Source organism: Mus pahari, chromosome 12, assembly GCF_900095145.1.
Source record: "Mus pahari chromosome 12, PAHARI_EIJ_v1.1, whole genome shotgun sequence".
Lineage (NCBI taxonomy): Eukaryota > Metazoa > Chordata > Mammalia > Rodentia > Muridae > Mus > Mus pahari.
Genome location: NC_034601.1, coordinates 31,964,525 through 31,987,927, shown reverse-complemented (window position 1 = coordinate 31,987,927; position 23,403 = coordinate 31,964,525). Strand labels below are relative to the sequence as shown.

General features: G+C 44.2%; 2 protein-coding genes across 6 annotated transcripts in view; one reads left to right on the top strand and one right to left on the bottom strand.

Moving 5' to 3' along the window:
* The first annotated feature begins 308 nt into the window (after window positions 1-308).
* On the top strand, window positions 309-18,598 carry Fbxo40 (F-box protein 40). 5 transcript variants are annotated; one of them, XM_029544858.1, is made up of 6 exons: window positions 548-700; window positions 1,717-1,812; window positions 2,412-2,474; window positions 11,901-11,930; window positions 13,831-15,747; window positions 18,118-18,598. In XM_029544858.1, exons 4-6 carry the CDS (start codon window positions 11,928-11,930, stop codon window positions 18,328-18,330), a joined length of 2,133 nt encoding a protein of 710 aa, XP_029400718.1. In that variant the 5' UTR covers window positions 548-700; window positions 1,717-1,812; window positions 2,412-2,474; window positions 11,901-11,927; the 3' UTR covers window positions 18,331-18,598. The 5 variants fall into 5 exon arrangements, with proteins under 5 accessions (XP_029400717.1, XP_029400716.1, XP_029400718.1 ...); XM_029544857.1 differs by lacking the exons at window positions 1,717-1,812; window positions 2,412-2,474 and adding an exon at window positions 309-384 and having other exon boundaries at window positions 586-700; XM_029544856.1 differs by lacking the exons at window positions 1,717-1,812; window positions 2,412-2,474 and adding an exon at window positions 395-473 and having other exon boundaries at window positions 586-700.
* Window positions 18,599-21,750: 3,152 nt separating this feature from the next.
* Window positions 21,751-23,403, bottom strand: part of Hcls1 (hematopoietic cell-specific Lyn substrate 1) — a 34,405-nt gene continuing 32,752 nt past the window's right edge. The window contains exons 10-13 of the mRNA XM_029544333.1: window positions 23,090-23,206; window positions 22,404-22,629; window positions 22,206-22,268; window positions 21,751-22,048 (exon numbers count right to left, since the gene is read on the bottom strand). Coding sequence (XP_029400193.1) covers window positions 21,915-22,048; window positions 22,206-22,268; window positions 22,404-22,629; window positions 23,090-23,206 — 540 coding nt within the window. The 3' untranslated portion in view covers window positions 21,751-21,914. The remainder of the gene's footprint in view (window positions 22,049-22,205; window positions 22,269-22,403; window positions 22,630-23,089; window positions 23,207-23,403) is intronic.

The window sequence follows — 23,403 nt, the reverse complement described above, 5'->3', positions numbered from 1 at the left end:
ACTTGTACTAAACAATAGCCAAGCCTCCTAACCTCTACTTTTGTTCTTTGGACTTGCTAACTGCCTGGTTTCTGCATGACAAACTCTCCCTTTCTCTGCCACCTGGGAAAGGCCAGGGCCAGAGGAGAGCAGATGTTAACCTGTCCTGAGAAGGGAGAAGCAGGACCATGGAACTGTGTCACTTGCACAACTTGCTACTTCAGCCAGTGAGGGGATTGGGTGGAACACAGGGTTATAATTAGAGCAGGAGGCCAGCTGCTTCTCCCCCAGCTCCTGGACACAGCTGGACCTGCCCACGGCACACACAGGACTGAGGCTGTGCTGGCCTTCCCCTGACCCTTCTCGCAAAGGCTTTCCTCCCTCCTCTGTGAAACAAAGTCCGGGGTTGGTATAAGTGCTACTTTCCCATGGGCTCTCCTCTGCCCCTCCAGCACTTAGACATTGAGTGTTGATAACCTACAGAGACGAAAGAGGTCGTAAGCTGAGCCCGGTCACATTGCCCTGTGATATAGTTTTATTTTTAACTTTGAAACGCTTGAACTATGTCAGTTGACGTTTTCTCCCTTTCGCTTGCCTTTCCAACAGAACTCGGGTGCTCTGCTGCAGCAGAAGCACCACGGGCACCCACTTCCTCCAGACCTGCTTGATCAACGGCAAAGGGCTGGTAGCTGCGGATGCTGAGCCAGCTTGTACCATTTAGGTAAGATTTTTCAAACACGGGCAGGTGTGACCCTGGTTATTCAGGTGATAAATGTGTATGGACTGGACCGAGGCATTGTTGAGAGGGTGGGTTGTTAAACAAACTTGTTACATGTGGGCGATGGGGGAAAGGTTGGTACCGGAAAGCCCCGGCCATGTGTAAACTGTTTTGGATTTTAAATCCTGCAGCAGTTTGCAATGTCAGCAACCTTCTGCCAGCTTAGGTTTTCTTCTACAGTCAACCAGAGCGATTCAGTCCTGCCTTAGTCACACAGTGGTGACAGGGGAGGGCAGCATGTGGTAAGTGAAGAAGTAGACACCCAGGGTTAGTCCAAACGCTGCAATGGTGTTCCCCAACCACCTCTGAGGCTTTAATTGCAAGTCATGGTCACAAGGCTTAAATTCCATCTACTGAGCCACACCGCGGGCTAATGTACCACAGCGGTACTTCAACAGCATTCTCTGCTCAAACTCTGCAACCTGAAACTCAGTTTTGCCTAACAAAACTGCCTCAGGGCAGCTACTTCCCGCCCACTTCTCTTGTATCCCCCCCCCCCAAAAAAAACACCAGCCATGGAAATGAAAACTGAAAATCAAAAACAGACTTAGGCACCCAAACACAAAACTGTGACCAGCTTGAGACGGGTACACCCAGAGCAGCAGAAGTGAAGTGATGAAAGATATTCATGGTTTTAAAAGTTTAAGAAGCAGATGGATTACTCCTAGCTCCCGGAATAACTGCATCTCAACCTTCCTAATGCTGTGACCCTTTAATACAGTTCCTCATGTTGTGGTGATCCCCCCCCCCACATAAAATTATTTCATTGCTACTTTATAACTGTAATTTTGTTACTGTTGTGAATCATAAGGTAAATAACTGGTATGCAGAATATCTTATATATGACCCCCCAAAGGGGTCATGATCCACCAGTTAAGAACCTCTGCTACATATTGTTATGTGCATGAAAAAAGTTAGCAACAGTAATGGGCCCTGTTTACTTCCTTATGTTTCTCTAGTTTAGAGTTCAGCTGAGGTCATCCTGGGAAGTGGCCCACACGGAAAAGGATCTGAGGTGTTTGGGTTCGAGCCATCAATGCTGAGTCAAAGGAGATGTAAGGCAACTAACTACTCAGATGCCTAACTTCTAGCTCCCTCTTAAACCCACTATAACCTCCAATGTACAGGAATAACCCCAAGTCTAGCTATACAGGAGGCTATGTTACTTTCCTACCTATTTGCTTAGGCACAGTCAGTTCCCTGTGGCATTTAATTTTGCCAGGGTTTCCATGGCAATGAATCAGAAATGTATGGTGGGCTGCCATCTTTATGAGACTTGGGTATGTTAGTTTAGAAGTCATCACAGGGACAACCTGACAGCTGCTCCCCACCCCAGTTAAATACTTTATGAGCCAGCACCACAGAGGGTTATAACACTGATATCAATGTGTAAGTATGGACAATGAGAATCAAAGCTAGTAAGTAAAAAGCTTTAAAGACAGAGTGACTTCTAGAGGTGAGGACGGCAGATTGTAAAGCAGACAGGACCTGGGGAAGCACAGTGTAAGTTAGGCTGTGATGAGGTTGCTGGTATCACAGCCCAGAAGCCCATGAACCATATGTGTGATTTATCCTCAGATGCCTAGGTGAGGTAAACTCTCAAGGGGTAAAGAAATGAATTTAATGGTTAACTTTATATATTTTCTTTCTCTAGAGCCAAGTGTCTCCGTAGCAGGGAAGTAGGTGAACAGCGAATAACTGAATGACTAGCTGGCGGGTGAGAAAATTAGGAGTTAAAAAATACCTTTGCCCTTTGCCCTCTAACCTTGCCACTTTCACTGTCACTGAACAGAAATCAATCATGGGCCACATGGGGAGTCAGAATAGTTGCACACCATATGAAGGGCACTGAAAGGGCCATTTGCTTAAAAATATCAAATACATTTGTCACTAACTTTAAAACCAGAGTAAAACCTGTTAAAATGATTTGCTAGTCTCATTCTTTCTTACTTGATTTAACTACACCTACTATGTGTTGTGGCCCAATGACACTTCCTAACCATCTCCTCCAACCTCCCAGGCTCTGTCCCCTTGGCACCAGCTAAGCTCTTAGCACACCTTTGGCCACCTCCACGAGCTGTGTAGTAGCTGTGTAGGGCTGCCATTTCTACAGACTCTGCATCTAGGAGCAGTGGAAACACAGCCTAAGACTACAAGCAGAGAGTGTTAGAATGCACGCGAGACACGGTCCTCCTCGGAGTCTCAGGTTTGCCTTGGAAAATTGGAGATGTAAAACTTGGACTGTCAGTACTGCCTGGGGATTATGGGGAAATTCCAGACTTCCCTCCAGTCCACCAAACTCTACTATAAAGGCTGCCCCTGAAAATGGCATGTGATCTGAAGTTGGAGAAATCCTGGAAGAAATCTGGTTTTCTGCCTGGTCCAGAGATGTCTGCATGTTCAAACATCTCTGAACAGCAGAACAGCTGTGGTGGTTCTGGAGAGCAAGTCCTGGTGACTGTTCTGGCAGGGCTCAGTGTGAGTTCCCAGTCAGACCCACACAAGTGGCTCCCACTCAGTGCAGGCTTCCTTTACCTAAAGGGCTGAAAAAACGTCCCTCTCCTGCTCCTCCCTCCCCTATCTATCAAAAGACCTGAAATGACACACATCCAACATCACTACAGTTTCTCCCCAGATTTGCTTCAAATTATCCTGGGGCTTTTTTGGAATGCCCCTTAGTTGAAGGTTCTTTTCAGTGTAGTACAATTCACAAACATTAATTAAGGAGAACCGATAGCCACCACTTTTCTAAGCCAGCACAATCCCTAAATACATTTTAAATATTTGTTCTTAATTTTTTAAATTCTTTTTATATTTTTGTATAGTTGAAGGTTCTATGCTAGGGACACCTACTCTCCAGCTCCTATTCTAATACATTCCTTGAGACATATTTGTACCCTCCATTAATATTCTGGTCAGAGGTCCTTCCACCATCTGGATATACCTGCCAGTTGTGGCATTTGTTCAAAGCTGCTCATCTAAATGCTCACTGTTCCTAGTGGCAAAAGGAAGTTCTCTATTAAAAAAAAAAAGTTCAGAAATTAAAATAATTACATTATCTCTCCCCTTCCTTTCCCTCCCTCCAAGTGTTTTCATCCAAATCCACAGCATCTTTTTAATTGTTGTTACATACCTCTCCCTCCCCCCTCTGTGCACATGTGTGTGTACATGTGCATTCCCAAATATAAAAAATACAACCTGCTCAGTTCATATAATGATGTCACGTGTGTTATATGTTTCCAGGGCTGACCACTTAATATTGGAAAACTAACCCGTATTTTTCCCCCTTGGGCAGAGTATTTCTCCCATGCTTAGTATTCCTTAGTTGCCTGAAGTCCTTTGTCTAGAGTTAAAGGTCTCCTGAGATGTCTGCCTTCCATGTAAGCACATCTATTGCTTTTCTCCTTCTTCAGGACTTGTTTAGGCAGCCGTGTTGCTGAGACTTCATGGGTATAATTTCTTCGACATTTCTAGAAGACATAATCTCATAGCCAAACTTCCTATTCCTCTGGCTCTTACAGTCTTTCCACTCCCTCTGCCACAATGATCCCTGAGCCTTAGGTGCAGGAGTCATGGTATAGGCGTGTTACTTGGGACTGGGCTCTATAACTCGGCGTTTTGATCAGTTGTGGTTGTTTGTAACGGTCTCCATCTGTCTTAGTTACGGTTCTATTGATGATCTATTGGTGTAACAAGACACCATGACAAAGGCAACTTTTAAAGGAAAACATTTTATTAGGGGCTTGCATACAATTTTAGTTTTTAGCTCAAGATCACCATGGCACAGAGCATGGTGGCAAATAGGCAGGCAGGACACTGGAACAGTAGCTGAGTTTCACATCTGATCTGCAAGCTGTAGGCAGAGAACTAGAGACTGTTTCTGGCATGGGGTTTGAAATCTCAAAGCCCACCCCCAGTGACATACCTCCTCCTATGAGGCCACACCTCCTAACCCTTCAAATGTCTGTGGTGGCACTAGGAGGTATGGCATTTTTAGAGGAGATGTGTCACTGGGGCTGGGATTTAAGATTTCAAAAGCTCAGTGCATTCCCCGTCAGCTTTCTCTTTCAGTCTTGTAGCCTCAACGTGAGAGTTCTCAGTTGCTGCTGCAGCACCCTGCCTGCCCGCCTGTCCACCCGCTCGCCTGCCTGCCCGCCCACCTGCCTGCCTACCTGCCGCTGCCATGCTCCCTGACATGATAATTGTGGGCTCTAACCCTCCAGAACTGTGGGACCAGGAAACTCTTAAGTTGCTTTGGTCATGGTGTTTTACCATAGAAATAGAAAGGTAACTAAGGCACAGTCTGTGGCAAAGAGAAGTTTCCTCAATGAGGGCTGAAAGCGACACTTATCTATGAGTATAGGAACAAAAGTTTGGAACTTAGACATGCTGGCTTAGTAAAGAGGTAGTTGTAGGGTTTCCTCCAAGATCCATGACTTCACTAGTCCTGGGTAGTTGGCCAGGTTTCCAGTATCAGATATGATTTTTCCCTCTTGGTAAGCAGGCTTTAAGTCCAATTATAATGCTGTTATTTACCACCAAGTACACTTGCTACCACTCCACCCTTAGGGTTACCGTGCCATGCTGTGGTTCACAGGCATCATAGCTGAGTAGGACTACTCATGGCTTCCTCACTCTGGTACCTTCTGGTACCATATAAGCTACTCTTTAGGGAGGAAGACTTCAGATCTGACCCAGCTTGCACCCTTGGGACTTGAGGCTGAAGTGCATGGTGTCTTAAGCAATAGGGACACACCTTCCACCTCTAGAAGTCACCAAGGACAACAGAAATAGCCTGTAATGTTTTGGGAGTTTTTTGGATATCCCTGACCAACAACTCAATAGATGGCTGGTCTTGAAGTTTTGGTTTTTGTTTTAAATAGTCTATGACTCTTGAGGAGCACTGTTAATCCAGATGGGAAAATTTTATTTTAAAAATATATGTCATATATGTATAATATGTCATTTATTACATATTAAAACATATAACCTATATTATATAATAATATAATATGATTTTATAATAATATAATTTAATAATTATATAAATTAGTAGTTATATAATAATCATGATTATATAACATATTATATACATATATAAAAATACTTAAATGTTTATATTTATATATTATAATATAATTATATTGTTATATGATATATAATTATTATATAATTATAATGTAAATATAGTTTATGTAGTTTATTTATAATATATAAATATATTATAATTTAAACATATAGTTATATATTTATATTATATTATATTAAAGCATATATATTTTATATTATAATATATAATAATTATAATATATACTATAATATGATTACTATATAATGTATTATATTTTATAATATATTGTATATAATTATTATTATAAGTATTTATATACAGAATTACATGTATTATAGGTATTTTAAGTAGATAGTAAATGTGGCTCCTTTTAACTTGTTCAGACACCCTTACAGTTTTCCCCCCTAATTCTTCTGTATTTAACTCCCTCCCCTTCTCTAATTAAAGCCCCCCTCCATTTTCCACATTCCCCCCCTTGTACACTGCTCTCCACCTCTTTATTGCTCCCCCACTCTTTATCCCACAATGGCTCCCTTTTACTTCCTTGGTTCCTGCACTTACTTCAGGATAACCTGCTCCCATCTGAAAATGTAAAGCGAGGACCCTCAGATGGGAGGGCACATGAGATTTGGGTCATTCTGGGTCTGAGTTACCTCTTTCAGTGTGATTTCTCTAGTTGTACCCACTTGCCTGCAAGGTTCATGATTTCATTTTTCTTTCAAGCTGAATAGTAGACTACAGTGCACATGGGCTGCATTTTCATTCTCTATTTGTCAGTGTAAGACTTTCAGGTTGTTTCCATTTCTTAGCTCCTGTGAGCAGAGCAGCAATGAACAAGTTATCAAGTAATCAATTCACTGTGCAAATCTGCCAGGCCCTAAGGGGTTTCCTGAGATATATGGCTTTCAATACTAGCCCAGGAAAGTGCCAGGCAATAATTTAGACTATCAGGAGTTCTGGATTGCCCCCTATGCCATTGAAAACAATCTCCCCCAAGTATTCAATGAAAGGCTGAGATGTGATTCTTATGTTGTTGGGTTATGTCCATCTTTTTCCTTTCTTTTATGGTCAAACTCCTCCAGGGTTATATTTATTCAACACTGGTCCTATCTCAAAGTCAGTCAGCTGATGTCATTCTAGAGTTTGGAATGAGGTCTTTAAATAGCAATATTTAAAAAGGAAGAGAGGTGATGCCCCAGTGTAGGGGAATGCCAGGACAAGGAAGCAGGAGTGGGTGTGTTGGTGAGCAGAGAGAGAGGGGATGGGATAGGAGATTTTTGGAGCAGAAACGAGAAAAGGGGATAACATTTGAAATGTAAATTAAAAAATCTAATACAAATGTAAATAAAAATAAAAAAATAAAAAGGAAGAGAGGAGCATCTTTGTTGACAGCATGCAATATTTTCTCTTAAAGAAATACTTTCAAATAACCTCACAGGAATAGAGAACAACAAAGAGATATTATATGATTCCTAAGAAAAGTATATGGTTCCTAAGAACCATACTCCAAAACACTTAAAGGGAAGACTGGCTTAGAGCCCTTCACAGTGCCTGTAGCCAAGCACATCCTTGCTGATGAGCAGGGTTCTCACTCCTGGAGTCCAGGAAACTAGCCAGAATCTTTGCTTCTCTTCCCAGAAGTAGAGCTCAGTATCATGACCAAGTGCACTGCTGGCATGATGCTGGACACTCCTGGTGTTGGTAGTTTCCTTGCATGACCTCACACCCGATGTGATCTCACTCTTTTCTGCCTGAAAGCCAGAAGGGATCAGGAGTCTTCCACACTCCATCCTTATTGGTTGGCTGCTATTCTGAACAGATGGTGCCGTTCCTCCCGATTGACCACAATCCTGTCAGCATCAAAGCATGTGCCTCGTCCCTCTTATCGAACATGTTTCAGATAGGCAAGGGTCCCACAGCTGAAATGCCAGAATTGTTGTTTGGGGATTGCTCATAAACATCATGTGGCCATGGCTATCATTCTCGTTTGAGGTAGTGTAGGTGGCATAACTCCCCCTTTCCTTTATATCTATGACAACATAGTCCTGATTCATTCAACCTTCTGGTCTGTCCTCTGGATGCCCTTCTTCCTAATGTCCCTGCAGTGGTCACACATGGCTTGGTATTAATACTTCATGTCTCAGATATCTAGTCTGTGTTCTCATTTCCCACTTAGAGCTTCTTCTCTCACTTGGGTAACTTCCACATCGACATCTCTGCATCCAAGTTCCTCTTCTCATCACAAGATTGCCATCACCTTGAACAATTTATACCAGACTTGTTGGACTCATCTTGCCTCCTCAAATAGCTCCTTCATAGACTTCCGTTTTTCTCAAAAAATTGTAGCCAATTTTCTTTCTTCATGGTTGAAAATCTTGGTATTGACTTTAACTGATTTCCACATCTCCAGGCAGGAACAAACCAGATCCTCACGTGTTGCCTCTCGTCTGCCTCATCTCTGTTTCTAGTATCTTCAATCTCACCTACACAACTATATCATAGTCTCTACAGTAGTTTCCAACTCCAGACCCTTTTACCCCATCCTAGTTAGCTCCCAAATCACAATGTAAAATACCTCCTTATTGTGCACCAAATAGTCCCAGATTTCTTAGTACTTAAGAAATACTTAATACTTAAGAATTTCCACACTAAATCTACCATGGACTTTACCCCTTAGGAATGAATGATCTCAAATATTGCAGCAAGGGTCAGTCTGCACATTAAACTGGTGTTAAACAATTAGATGGACCATTGCACACAAAGAAGTGTTCTTTGAATTTACTCTATTCTGTCTCAATATATCACAGTTCATTTCTGTTACTATAACAAAACACTAGAGGCTAGGTAACTTATAAACAACAATTTATTTCTCACTTGGAGGTCAAAGGTCAAGATTATGGTGGATTTGCCATGTTTTGAGGGCCTGTATGCTGGGTCACAGCCATCTTGTTTTTATGTGCTGATGTGACAGAAGTGATGAACTTTCTCTCTCACAGGCCCCTTTTATAAGGATATTGACTTTGTTCATGAAGGCTCTGCTCTAATGACTCTATTGCCTCCCAAAAGTTCCATCTTCAAATGTGATCACATTAGTGATTAGATTGCAACATTAAAAACTTTGGTGGACATAACATTGAGCCCATAGTACAGTCCAACCCTTTCAGCCCTTTGACCCTGTGAGAGCTTCCCCTGGTTCTCACATCCTAATTTTCTACTACTGGGCCCTGAGCCTATTTGATGCCTTGAGTTTCAGCTTCTTACCTGTCTCCTTGTTCAGGGTGGCAGGAGACTGGAGCACCCTGGGATGATCCTTCCTCAGGATTATTCAGTAAGCCCAGTGGGGTCTAGAATGAAGGTGCAGGATAACCAGACTGAAATTATATTTTCTTAGTTTGGTTTCTACCTCTGTTCTAAGCAGCATGGCCAGAAACAACTTGGGAAGGAAAGGGTTTACTTCAGCTTCAGGTTTACAGTCCATTATGAAAAGAAGTTAGGCCAGAAACTCAAGACAGGAAACTGGAGGCAAGAACTGAAGCAGAGGCCATGGAGGGATGCTGCTTACTAGATTGTTCTTCATTGTTTGCTTTGCCTGCTTTCTGACACAACCAAGGACCACCTGCCCAAGGGTGGTACTATGCATAATTGTCTATCCCATACCATATAAATCATCAATCAAGAAAATGCCTTAAAGACTTCCCAATAGGCAATCTGATGGTGGCTTAGTCTCAGTTAAGATTCCTCTTTCCAGATAACTCTAGCTTGTGTCAAGTTGACGAAACAAACAAAAACCAGGACATGTATTGAGGGTATAATTCCAGTATTTCTCCCACACATAAACAAGGGTTGCAGTCAAATTCTATAATATCATAATGCAGCAAGACTATCCATGAAAACAGGAATATTCTCTTCTGTGCCATCCAATAGAGTAGCTACCTGCAGATTGGCTACTGAACACTTGGAGCACGGCTGGCACGAAGAAGGATTTACTCATCTTATTTCATTTTGACCAAACTGAAATAGCCACACATCAATGACTACAATATAGAACAGTGCAGATTTATAGGTATACAAGTGTCACCACTGATCCTAATGAAAGTGTCTTATGTCTTGGTTTGAAAGCACCCTGCAAGACTCATGGGCATTACTGACACTTAGAGTACAGTCAACAAATGTTTGTCGGGTGGGTAGACAGATAAACAAAAGCAAAGAGAGAGAGAGAGCCATTGTAAACATTCCTTAAAGATGTGAGGGTTTATTGCAAACTAAAGATTTTTTTTTTTAAAAAGGACTTCACTAAGTTCAATACATTGGTACTAAAAGAATTCTGTTGCTAGCTAGGTGTGGTGGTGCATACTTTTAATCCCAGAATTTAGGAGACAAAGACTTGCAGTCTCTGTGAGTTCAAGGCCAGCCTGATCTACATACAGAGTTCCAGGTCATCCAGGGCTACATAGTGAGCTCCTGTCTCGTGTGTGTGTGTGTGTGTGTGTGTGTGTGTGTGTGTGTGTGTGTGTGTGTCTGTGTGTGTGTGTNGTGTGTGTGTGTGTGTGTGTGTGTGTGTGTCTGTGTGTGTGTGTCTGTGTGTGTGTGTGTGTATGCATGCACACACATATCCAGTGTGGACTTTGGCTTTAGTTTTCTTGGATGAGATGATGGTACCATGAATCCAGAGGGAAAGGTCCATGCTGAAGTGCTTAGGGATGAAGCATCATTAGCATCTTATTTTCACATTGGGCAGCTCTAACTACTCAAGAGGAGGAGGCACCAAAAATGTCAAGATGCTAACAATTGTTATAGTGGTGTGTGGTGAATGTCTTATTGTATCTGTTAATTCATCTTTTGTATATGTTTGAAAAAAATTAATGAAGAGAAATTATCTACAACAAAATGCCAAATTCTAAATTAATAAAAAAAAAAGTAAGGTTGTGCACTTTCTGACTTTGGGGCACCAACCTTCCAGCTCTGCCCCAGAAGATCACACAGCTGGAACTACCTCACTGACTCTAGACCAGCTGTTCTAGCTCAGCCTGCAGGTCTGACAATGTGCACATAGGATCTAGCCTGTATACTTTGTGTTTGCTCAAATAAAATGTTTTAAATTGAATTAGTGGACAGGACAAACTTCTGAGGATATTTTGACATATCATGTGGATAAAATATTTTGCACTATGATGACATAGAAAACACTAATTTTATAAGAGCAAGTGTGTAGGTTACAAGAGCACTGTCCTAAAACTGTCATATATCTTTAACTCATTTCTCCCTCTCAGAAGTGCTGTGAGGTCAGTATTGGTAACCTTCTCCTTCAGAGAGGGAAAATGGATCTAAAAGATGCTAAGTGACACTCCCAAGGCCTCATAGCTGCTGGCCTAGTAAAGCTGTGGAGAGACCTTATGCAGCCAGCCCCCTAGCCACTCCACTCAACCAAACTCACAGAAATCCATCTCCCACATCCTCTGGAAAGCCCAGAAGATCTGGTAACACATTCCCTCTTAAAGCCAAGCACCCAGAGTTCAGTAGCCTCAATTCATCTGAAGGCATAACAGCTTCTGTTCCAGTTACCGCAGTCCCCACTGGAACCTGCTTCTAGGATTTTAGGGATTTGAGTCCTGACCTAGCCCCAGCACAGCTGAAGACACTGGATGAGTTGTGTGGCTTAGGGATGCTTCGTTCAAACTGGACATCAAGCTGCTGCCTCTGTAGACATAAAGCCCCATGGGAAGGCAGAGGGGATTGGGGCTGAATGGGAAATTGAAGGCAGACAGTGAAGAGAAGTTGCAAGAAGCAGAAGCCACAGACTCCATAATTGGAATAGGTCCCATCAGGGGACATGTGGGTCAGTCCAAAGAGCCTGGGCCAGCTAACCTAGCTCCAGACTTAGTGGATGTGTGAGCTTGGATAAGATACTTAGCTTTTCAAGTCTCCATTTTCTTGACTGAAAATTGGGGTAACTCCCCCAATATGGTGAGCAGAATTAAATTTGAGACTATGTGAAGTCTCTTTGGTCATTGATCATATAAATCACTAAACATGTTCCTTTACTAATAATTCATATTTTCATATTTCCCCTAGAGCTAAGAAGCCAGAAGTGGGGAAGCCATGGTAAGTACCAGGATGTTGTTGGAACGTCACTGTTCAGAGGTCCAGGTCTAACTTTATTTATTCCAGAGCCCAAGCAAATGGCTGTAGATGTGACTGCTTGAGTTAATGATCTCCGTTATTGAGGAATAGACACTGACTAAAAGGAAAGATGAGAAAGATTTGTGAGCAAGGATTTATAGTGAAAAATCGAAGATGAATCGCTCAACACATAGAACTAATAAATGACAAGATAGAAATATTAATTATTCTTATGTAGTCATTAGACATTGTCATATATATCACATTGTCATATATATCACATATATAGTATTCATACTAAATTATTATGCAATGCAATAAAAATATAAAACATAAAAAATGCCAGTAATAACTTCAGTGGCTATGAGTTCCTTCATTCAGGAAGTATACTGAACACCTACAGTGACCTGTGTCCCATACGAGATTCAAATGTGAACAAAACCAGACTTGTCCTTGTCCTTCCGGAATGTCCTCAGGAATAGTTTGCTGGATAAATGACAACACACTCACATGTTACATACATTCATACATACATACATACATACATACAAACAAAAACTTACAAAGAATAAATATTATTTTGGCATCAAATTAAATTATATACAAAAATATAATCTCAGTACATTGTAGATTAAAATGGGAAATAAAAAAGAAATAAAAACTCCAGAAACTATATAAATCCATGTCTTCCTGACTATAGGTAGGAATTTTTAAATAATATTTGTATTAATTTTTAAAGCCTTTTATACAACATACCTTGACCATATTTACTCTTCCCCTCTCATCCTGCACCCACCCTTTCTGCTTTTCATATAATCCTTTTCTAAAATGTCTTCCTTTTTTATCTTTAGAAGAGATTACTTCACAATGAGTAATAAGCATGATGAGAAATATAGGTGAATTGGAATTCAATAGAATAAAGAAATGTACAGGATTATTTTAAGAAAAATTCTAGTCTTGTGTCTAAAAAACAAAGTACAAAATCTGATTGATAGTTGTACTGGCTAGTCTTATATCAACTTGACACAAGCTAGACCAGAGGTTCTCAACCTGTGGGTTGTGACCCCTCTGGGGCTCAAACAGCTCTTTTGCATGGGTCACATATCAGATATTCTGAATATTAGATATTTACCTACCTAACAATTCATAACATTTAGCAAAATTATAATTATGAAGTAGCAATGAAATAATTTTATGGTTGGGGGTCACTGGAATATGAAGAGCTGTATTAAAAGGTTGCAGCTTTAGGAAGGATGAGAACCCCTGGGCTGGCATTATCTGAAAGGAGAGAATCTCTCTTGAGAAAATCCCTCTACAAGATCCTGCTGTAAGGCATTTCCTTAATTGCAGAGGGGTGCCATGCCTGGGGTTCTATAAGAAACCAGGCTAAGCAAGACTTCAGGAGCAAGCCAGTAAGCAGCTTCCCTCTATGGCCTCTGCATCAGCTCCTGCCTCCAGGTTTCTCTCCTGCTTGATTCCTGTCTGGACTTCTTTTGATGGTGAATTGTGATGTGGAACTGTAAGCTGAATAAACCCTTCCCTCCCCAGCTTGCTTTTGGATATGATCTTCATTACATCAATAGTAACCCCAAGACAAATCACCCATAATAAATACATAGTTTTGGGGGAAAAAATGTGTCAAATATAGTCTATCACAGTCCAATCTTTGGGTTCTGTTTTGAGCATACACACCATTTACATAGCATAAACTACTAAAAAGACTGTTCTGGATTTCTGCGTCCCCAATTGGCTCTGCATTGAAGTTGCCAACTGCAGTCTTAAAGAGACAGAAGGTAAGTGCATTAAACCCACTGCAGGAGTGCACTACACTCCCCTTCCCTCGCTCACCTGTCTTCTCTGCCTTTGTCCCCACTGTATCCAGGGCGGGGCACGCAGGCCTCCACCTGCACTACACAGGCACTGTGAGGGATGCATCAACCGCCACTGCCATGTTCCGGTGGAGCCCAGAGTCTCCTGCCTGGTGATAAGCTGCCACTTGCTCTGTGGCGCCACCTTCCACATGTGCAAAGAGTCGGAGCATACACTCCTCTGCCCTCTGGAGCAGGTTCCATGCCTCAACTCTGAGAATGGCTGCCCCCTCTCCATGGCACGCCACAAGCTGGCTAAGCACTTGCAGGTGTGCCCCGCCAGCGTGGTCTGCTGCTCCATGGAATGGAACCGCTGGCCAAATGTGGACTCAGAAACAATCCTTCATGAGAACATCATGAAAGAGACCCCCAGCGAGGAGTGTTTGGACACAGCCCTAGCCCTCCAGGACCAGAAGGTTCTCTTCAGATCCTTGAAAATGGTAGAGCTTTTCCCGGAAACCAGAGATGCAACGGAGGATGAGCAAGCCATGAATGGTGATCCCAGTTGGGAGGAGACTGGGGGAGCCGTCGGTGGAGTGGATGCCAGGCTAGTACCAAATTCTTGTTTGCCGGCAACCAACGGGCAAATGATGGAGCTCAGTCAGGAGGAACGAGATGCATTGGCAAAAACCAAAGAAGGGATGGACCTGGACAAGTTTGGCAAGTGGGAAAGTATGTTCAGCAAGGAGCACGCAGCCTCTGTTTTAACAGGTTTCTTGGGAAAGAGTGGAGACAAGACTGGGGATGTGGCTGGGAAAGAGGAGTGCTCCAGTGATGGTAGCACAGGGCATGCAGACAGTTCTGCTGAAAGGAGAGGACCCCAGGGAAGCCAGAAGCCCCAGGAACTTCCCGCTACCATAGAGATGACAGGGCTTGCTCCCTGGCAAGATGGTGTTCTGGAAAGACTAAAAACAGCAGTGGATGCCAAAGACTATAACATGTATCTGGTACACAACGGGCGGATGCTCATCCACTTTGGGCAGATGCCTGCTTGTACGCCCAAGGAGAGGGACTTTGTTTATGGCAACCTCGAGGCTCAAGAAGTGAAGACGGTTTATACCTTCAAGATTCCCGTGAGCTACTGCGGGAAGCGAGCTCGCTTGGGAGACGCCATGTTGAAATGCAGACCAAGTGAACACAAGGCTGTGGACACTTCCGACTTGGGCGTCTCTGTGGAGGACCTGCCCAAATCCGATCTCATCAAGACCACCCTCCAGTGTGCTTTGGAAAGAGAACTCAAGGGCCATGTCATCTCTGAGTCCAGGAGCATCGATGGACTCTTTATGGACCTTGCCACCCAAACATACAACTTCGAGCCAGAACAGTTTTCCTCAGAGACAGTGTTGGCTGATCTCCTAGGCACTGGCCAGCCCAGGGGCCTGCATGTGGAGCTCCACAGTGAGTGTGTGACCAGAAGACACAACAAAAGCAGCTCAGCTTTTACGTTCACCTGCAACAAATTCTTCCGAAGGGATGAATTTCCCCTGCACTTCAAGAATGTCCACACCGACATCCAGTCGTGTCTCAATGGCTGGTTCCAGCATCGATGCCCCCTCGCCTACTTGGGATGTACATTTGTTCAGAACCACTTCCGCCCCCCTGGGCAAAAAGCAAAAGTGATCTACAGTCAGGAGCTGAAGACCTTTGCCATCAAGCCGGAGGTTGCTCCGGAGCTGAGTGAGAAATGGAAGAGCGACCATCTCTCAGGCCATGATAGGAAAAGCCTGAATTCTCTAACCAGCCTGCCCCTGGAGGTTTTGCAATACATTGCTGGGTTTCTGGACAGCATCAGCCTGTCCCAGCTGTCCCAGGTGTCAGTACTGATGAGGAACATCTGTGCCACTTTGTTGCAAGAGAGAGGGATGGTCCTCTTGCAATGGAAGAAGAAAAGGTATTCTCATGGCGGCACCTCCTGGAAAGTCCACAATCAGGCAAGTTAACATTCATTCATTCATTCATAGCTCTCTTGGGGACAAGTGCTGTACCAGGAGTTGGGAAAGATGCTGAAAATAAGACTCACTCAAGGAGCTCAGTCTAGTATGAAGCAGTATATAAACGCACGTTCGCCATCATAGATGTTAATGTCTGCTTAAATGTCATGAATGTCTTTCATTAGCTCACTTATTGCATACTGGCTCTCTGCTCCATCCTTCTCCAACCTGGCCTATCCCAGAGACTTATCCCTGCAGCTTGCCTCAGCTGGCTCCCCTGCCTTCCGGTTTCTTGTTAGGCTCATCCATTGTGAATGTTTCTGGAGGGCAAGCAGGGAGGGGGAGTGCTGACGGTCTCCTCAGCGTGCCCACCTCTCCCCTTCAGGACACCATGAAATAGCTGTGTCCCTCCACTGAAGGTGGCCACACCAGGTGACTTATTCCACATGGCTACTTTTTCTGGGTCTGGTGAACAGCTTCCCTCTGTCCATGCAAGGGCTAAGAGCTCTGGATATTGCACTCAAATTTGTAAACCATCCCCCTTCCCTGACAAAAAGCCAACAAAACAAAACAAAACAAAACAACCTACCTGAGTGTACCTCCTGCTCCCTGCTTAGACTCTGATTGGTGTAATTAATAGACAAGCAAATTCATCTCAGTCTCATGCCAACAGGCTTCAAAAACAAAAAACAAAACAGGTCTGATTTTAAAAATGTATGAGTTTGATTCACTGATTTCCCATAGCTGAATTGCTTATTTAATTTAAAACATTACACCATATAAATCAAATAATTTATTCCTTCATTTAAACCATGTTCCTTTTCTCAGTTGTTTTGTCGTCACTGAATTACACCTTCTACAGAAGTCAGACTCCTAATTCATATTATCCAAGGTGTTCGTAGTATCTTTCCTCATAGCAAATGTGTAGAAAATGTGACTCCTGAATATACAATGTTTATTTAGGTCATTAATGTCATTGTTTTGTTTGTCCCTAATAGGTAGATATTCTCAAGTTGGAATGGAGGAATTAGAGTTGGTTTATATATTTCTATTGATTGTGTTCAAATTATTCTGTACATTTTCCCTTAATTATTCCCTAAGCAGTCTTTCTGGAAAAATAATTACAAGACTCTCTTATGTATCTATGCACGTATCCATTTGTTAAACACCAGTTGCCACCAACAACATTGGTGTTACACATTAGGGAGAACAACATACCGCCTTGAGGAGTATGTCTAAGATCAGTACATAACTTAGCACTCAGATGTCAATAGTTCAATTTACAAACTGAAAAAAAAATTGCTCATATTTGCCCCTGAATCAAATTGTCTGGCTACTTTTGGATATCATTTGGGACAGGCTACTTTCCTTACAGAAAGGGAAAAAGAATTTACATGAGGCTAAAGAACACTCATATGAAAGTACCTTTTAAGTAAAATAGATAGCAGTTCTAAGATTTCAGGAACTTTTCTTGCACAGGAACAAAGACCAAACTATGATGGTGGAGCAGTCAGGCTGAAAGGTTGTTAGTGTATCTGACCCCAGCACCTCAAAACTGGTGACTTTGCTATACCAGTCCAGGTGGAAAATCAATGTTTGACTGAGCACCATACTCGCCGAAATCTTCTTTGGGGATTATTATTCTAACAAGACTCTTCTTTGTTAGGCTATTTTAGATTTTAAGTCTTACAAAACAATCATAATGGGTTAGCATAAATGATAAGAAGAACTATATTAGTTTAAAAGTCCAAAGGCAATGGTCTCAGGTAGGGCTTACTCAAGCAGCCCAGAGACCTTCGTTTCTCCTCACTTCTGCAATGCTGACTGCTATCTGAGGTAGTTCTTCCTAGGTGCTCCTGGTAGCTGCTAGGGGCTCCTTGGACCCCAGCTTCCTCCTGGTTCAAGCACAGAAGGAAAAGAGAATCAGCTTTTGATGTCTCATTCGAAAGTCCCTATGAGTGCTAATCATCAAGATTTGAACTGTGTGTCCAGAATGATTTTCTGTTGCTCATAGGGATGCTGGGAAAGGTGTGTGTCAATCACAAGGGAACTGGGGAAGGTGTATGTCAATCATAGGGGAGCTGGGGAAGGCGTGTGTCAACCACAGGGGAACTGGGGAAGGTGTGTGTCAATTGTTTTGACATTGGGTATCACAAGCAATTACAAAGCTGGCTGGGAAGATTATTAATCAGCAAGGTGATAGGCACTAGGTGCAGGAAAGGGAGATATGAATGCCCTAACAGTCGCTGGACACCTGGGAAACTGAATACAGGAGGAACAGACTCGTCTCACATAGCGTTCAGCCCCACTCTCCCTGTAACCACTCAGTACTACCTGCCTGTGTTCACTTTGAGCTTCTCTTCCTGGCAGATCTGGCAGTTCAGCAGCCTCTTCTCAAAAATCAAGAGCTGGGAGTTTAATGAAGTCACCTCCATGTCTGAACACCTGAAAACCTGTCCTTTCAACGTTGTGGAGCGTAAGACTGACCCAATTCGTTTGACCAGCATGTGCCAGCCCCAAGAGAAGGCCCGGGAGAGCTTAGTGTCCACCTTTAGGGCCCGACCACGGGGCAGACACTTTTGAAGATATGCACACCATTTCTCCTGGCTTCTCAGAGTTATTCAAAGTAGGACAGTGTGCTTTGAGGCACCACTCTGAAACCTGCGCATCTAGAGGACTTGTGAAGTCCTTCAGGCCTTAGCAACTACACTAGGACACTAGGGATATTTGTTTGTTTGTTTGTTTGTTTTGTTTGAGCTATGGCTTGTATGAAAGCGCCACATTTTTTGCCTTATCTTATTTCTTTCCTCTCCTAAAATAGATAAGTCTGGGGAGAAAATTAATAGCTTAAGGCTGTTTGATAAATGAATTCTTAGTTGACTGGAGAACAAGAAAACTATGAAACCAGCATAGACTGGTGCTTCTACATTGAGCTGTCCAGTTTACAAACCACCTTCAAGTTCTTGGGGCAGGTGATACAGGGACAGGGTCTGGAGTTTAGTGACCACTCAGGGTATCCAGGTGAAGGGAGTCCAACTGGAAGGTTCTGAAGCTTGATTGGTCTTGACAATTCCGGGCTTTTTAGTCACCCTACTGCATCAAAGCCCAGATGGTTTCAAGGTGACCCAAGAGAATGGACCACACAGGGTAAGCACAGCAGTTTCAAGGACACCACAAGCCAAGGGAAAACAGTCTTCTGTATATAGTCTTGGCAACACCAAGAAGAAAAAAAAAACTCTTTAAAATGGAGGAAAGGCCAAAAATCTCTGGTTAAGCGTCACTGTCCTAAAGGATGCTACATCAGCCATGGTAAGTTAGGAGGTGCTCACCTTTTACTGTGACAAATCTGACCTTACATGGCCAGCATAATTCAACACAACTCTTACTCATTTACTAAATAAGTTTTAAACATGTGATGATGCTAAATTGAGAATCAGATGGAGCTGATCTACCCAATATGGCTTTGGGTCCTTGGGGCCACACAAAGTAATATGTCTTCCCTGCCCTTTTTAGGGAAACTTGAAACCAGGAAAGTCATATATCTCAGGCTAAGTTCCTCCTCCCTTAATTGGTGCCATTTTCCAGCAACCCTAGATGTTCTCAAGCTAATAAAATAAAAAACAACAAGAACAACAATTAAAACAAAAACAACAAACAACAAACAAACCAAGAAAAAGGGAAGACAGGCATCATAGGGAACCAGCCAGCCAACAATCCAAATAATGAAGGACTCTGGCCAATCTGTGAGCTCGTTGTCTGGGCATCTGTCTCTCTGACCATAGTTCAGACGAAGAAGCTGGTGCAGATGAAGAAGCTGGTGCAGATGAAGAAGCTGGTGCAGATGAAGAAGCTGGTGCAGATGAAGAAGTGGTGCAGACGAAGAAGCTGGTGCAGATGAGGAAGCTGGTGCAGATGAGGAAGCTGGTGCAGATGAAGGTGTGCAGATGAAGAAGGTGGTGCAGGTGAAGCTAGTGCTCTTGCAAGGGCAGCAGAGCACGCCCGTTCTGCAAGCGTGCTCGCTCTCTGCTGCACCCCTCGCGTTTGCTAACACAGTGCTATTATTTATTCCTGATCTTCACAGTCTGGTTTGGGTTTCACCACCACTTTTTTTGTGTGAGTCATCTTTTTTTTTTTAGAAGTGTACCTAGAGTGTTCTCTAAGACTTTGCTCAGTGAGGATGAGTAACTGAAAACAGCTAAACAATGAGGTTGGCAAAAGGGAAGCGAGCTCTCCGGGTCTCGCTGGGCTCTGTGCATTGGGAATCTGGTTCTCCCCACACAGTGGAATGTGGTTCTCCCAGCCTCTCGGGGTCTATTAGAAAGAGAGAGAGAGAGAACTACAGACCGTGGAAACGAACCCTGGACTCAGTTACAGGAGCCAGGAGCAGCAGAGAGGCAGGGAGGCCACAGGGCTCTGCCACCTCAAGCTGTACTACCCTTTTCTGGACATGGGATCCAGTTGTCCTGGTATCAGGGATCTTTGCCCTCCTAAAGCCACTAGTCACTCTTAACCCACTTGGATCTGTTCTCCTTTGGTGTTAGTCTTTTGCAGAGAGGGGCAGGGAACCTTCCCTTCCTACTTCCAACCTTCTAATCTGTGCTTCTTCCTAGAGAATGACCATCTGCCAGGGTATCAGGGAGGTGGCTCAGTTAGCCAAGTGCTTGCCTGGCAAGCAGGTGGGCCTGATTTGGATCTCCTGAACCCTTGTAAAATGGCAGACGTGGCAGCTTTTGCTGATAATCTCAATGCTGAGGAGGCAGAGACAGGAGGATCCCTGGGGATCCCTGACCAGCAAAGCCTAACTGATGAGCTCCAGGTCAAAACAAATCCTGTTTAACAAGTGGCAGATTATATTCCTAAAGACTGACAGCTAACACTGCACTCTAGCCAACACACACACGCCTGAACATACAAGTGCACTGCACGCACACCATACACACATACACACACACACACACACACACACACACACACACACACACACACCAAGTATATAAAAAGTCTGGTTTTCCCAGGCAGGAAGCTAACCTCATACAACTGCTAAAGCCAGCAGAGGCTGAACTGCCTTAATCTGGATATCACCTGACCCTGTTATTCCACATTTCTGCCATTCACAGGTATGCTGGTTGGTTTTATCAACTTGACACAAACCTAGACATATCTGGGAAGAAGGGATCTTAGTTGAGAAAATGCCTCCAAAAAATGCCCCGTAGGCAATTCTGTAGGGCATTTTTTAAATTAGTGGTTGATGCGGGGAGGCCGGCCCACTGTGGGTGGTTCTGGATATATAAGAAAGAAGGTTGAGCAAGCCAGTAACCAACACTCCTCCCTGGCTCCTGCTTCAGTTTCTGCCTCTAGGTTCTTGCTCTGAATCCCTGCCCTGGCTTCCCTGGGTGATGGAGCATGACCTAACAGTTGTAGGCTGAAATAAACCCTATCCTCCCCGAGCTGCTTTTGGTCATGTACTTTATCATAGCACTAAAAACCTTAACTAGGCAACAGGTTTGTCTGTTTAGGACTGGGGCCAAGGTACAGACAAATAAAAAGGCCCAGCTCCTGACCTCCACAGCACAGGTTTTGGGCAGTGATAAGCCAGCCTAGAGGGGGAGTTTGCTGGGTGCAAGTGGGAGAAGGATGGAGAGTCAGGGCCAGAGAGCCCGGCACTGGAAACACCAGTAACCCATTACGAAGCTTAGCCACAGTCTCTCTTTATTTTCCGTTTTTGGACTAAACAGAAGGGCAGTTCCAATTTGTCTGCTAAGGGAAGAAACATGAGCAAAAGCACAAGGCGAATCAGGCAGCCCTGTGAGAGCCTTCCCTCTAGGCAGGCACCCAGGGTGGGGGCAAGGGAATCACAGCACTCTAGAGCAAGGTCGGCAGAGCTGGGGTGTGACTGAAGGAGGCAGGACCACAAGATGATTTCATGAGCTACCTCAGGGAAGAGTGGACACAGAGGGACAGAGGGATCCCCACCCCCACCCCCACTCCCACCCCCAACCCCACCTCGAGCGGTTCCACCTAAAGCTCTTAAAGAGGCAGGAGACAGACTGCCAGAACTTCAGGCATCCCATGATGTTCAGTCAGGTCCTTGCAGCAGTACCATGGAGTGGGAAGAGGGAGACAGAGCAGCTTCGAATGCGGGGAGTTGGAAGGCAGTGGGCTGGTCATTAGAGGAGCTTGACATAGTTTGCAGGAAAGAGTCCAAAGTGGCCACGACATTGGCCCCGCCACCAGCCTTCATCCACCATCTCAATGTCAGTGATGACATCATCTGGGTCAAAGGAAAGCTCATCGCTTCCCTCTGGGGAGGAAGTTAAGGAAACATTAGGATGGTCAGACGGGAATTCCTCTGTGCCCACTCTAAGCCTTAGGGAAGGAAACAGACCTGGACCCTCAGAACCCACACCTTCTCCTTCATAGCCAGGTGTACTAGGCCCTTCAGGTGGCTTCAAACTTACCTCCTTGGTAATCATACAGGGCTATAGCAGAGATCCCAGCATCACCAGCCCCAGCTGAGGGTCCTGAATAATGAGAAATGTAAACATCAACATGGAGAAGGCAAACAGACAGAGGGGAGACTCCTCCCCTTTCTCTGCTGCCCCCGAACTAACCAAACTTGGGAGCTGCTTTCCCCCCTCCCCATTCACCCCACTCACCAGTCTGGTAGGACAGAGAAGGTGTGCCCTCGGGCTCCAGCACATCCTCATAGTCTCCCTCTGCATCCTCATCCTGCCGATCTAACTCCCCAACATCCTCATAGTCAGGCTCTGGCTCTGGCTCCGGCTCTGGCTCTGGCTCAGGTGCTGCTTCGTACACTGGCTCTTCCACCACCTGGAGGCCTTCTGGGGTCCTAGGGGGCAGAGCTGGGGGCTCCTCGTTGTCCTGAGGAGAGGTGAGTGGACCAGGAGGATTCAGTGATGGTTTAATGAGGTTGCTAACACCCTCACCAACAACCTCTTCCCTGCCATTTAGAAGCCTTTCCTTGGGAGTAGTCTGTTCTTCATTTCCCAGACTCCTAAAACACTACCCCTCTCAAAGCACCCACCCAGAAATGACAGGAGGGAGATCCAGGTGTGAGGGGAAGGAGAGGCGTGCATGAAAAGCAACACAGAGTCTTAGGAAAACCAGGAGAACATCGAACCAAAAGAACACTGTTGGGAGACCACAGCTAGGGGAAGCAGCTGCCCAGGTTTGCCCAGGACTGGGGAGATTCCAGAATGCTGGACTCCAGTGCTAAAACCAGAGCACACAAATCAAGGTGGTTGACCAACCCTATACATCCCTTCTTCCTAAGAGGAGCGAAGATGAGGTGGGGACAGAGAATCTCTGGAGTTCTGCTTACCTCCAAGTGATTCTGCAGTGGAGACTGTCTTGTGGGCAGAGAGGGCACAGGGTATTCCCTTCTGCTTCTCACAGGCTCAGACTCTGGTGGTAGGTGACTCTCTGCTGGAGGCCAGACCTGAAGAAGGAGACATTGCTACACTAACTACCTGCCATTTTCTCTCTTATACTTACCAAGAACCACCCATCCATTTGGCTAGTCCAGTACAACACATCCCTCAAGATGGGTACCACACTGAAGGTGATGGAGCCTTTATCTTTAGTTGGTGCAGCAAAGACTACCTGTTGCAGCTATGATCTGTCATCTTAAACTCA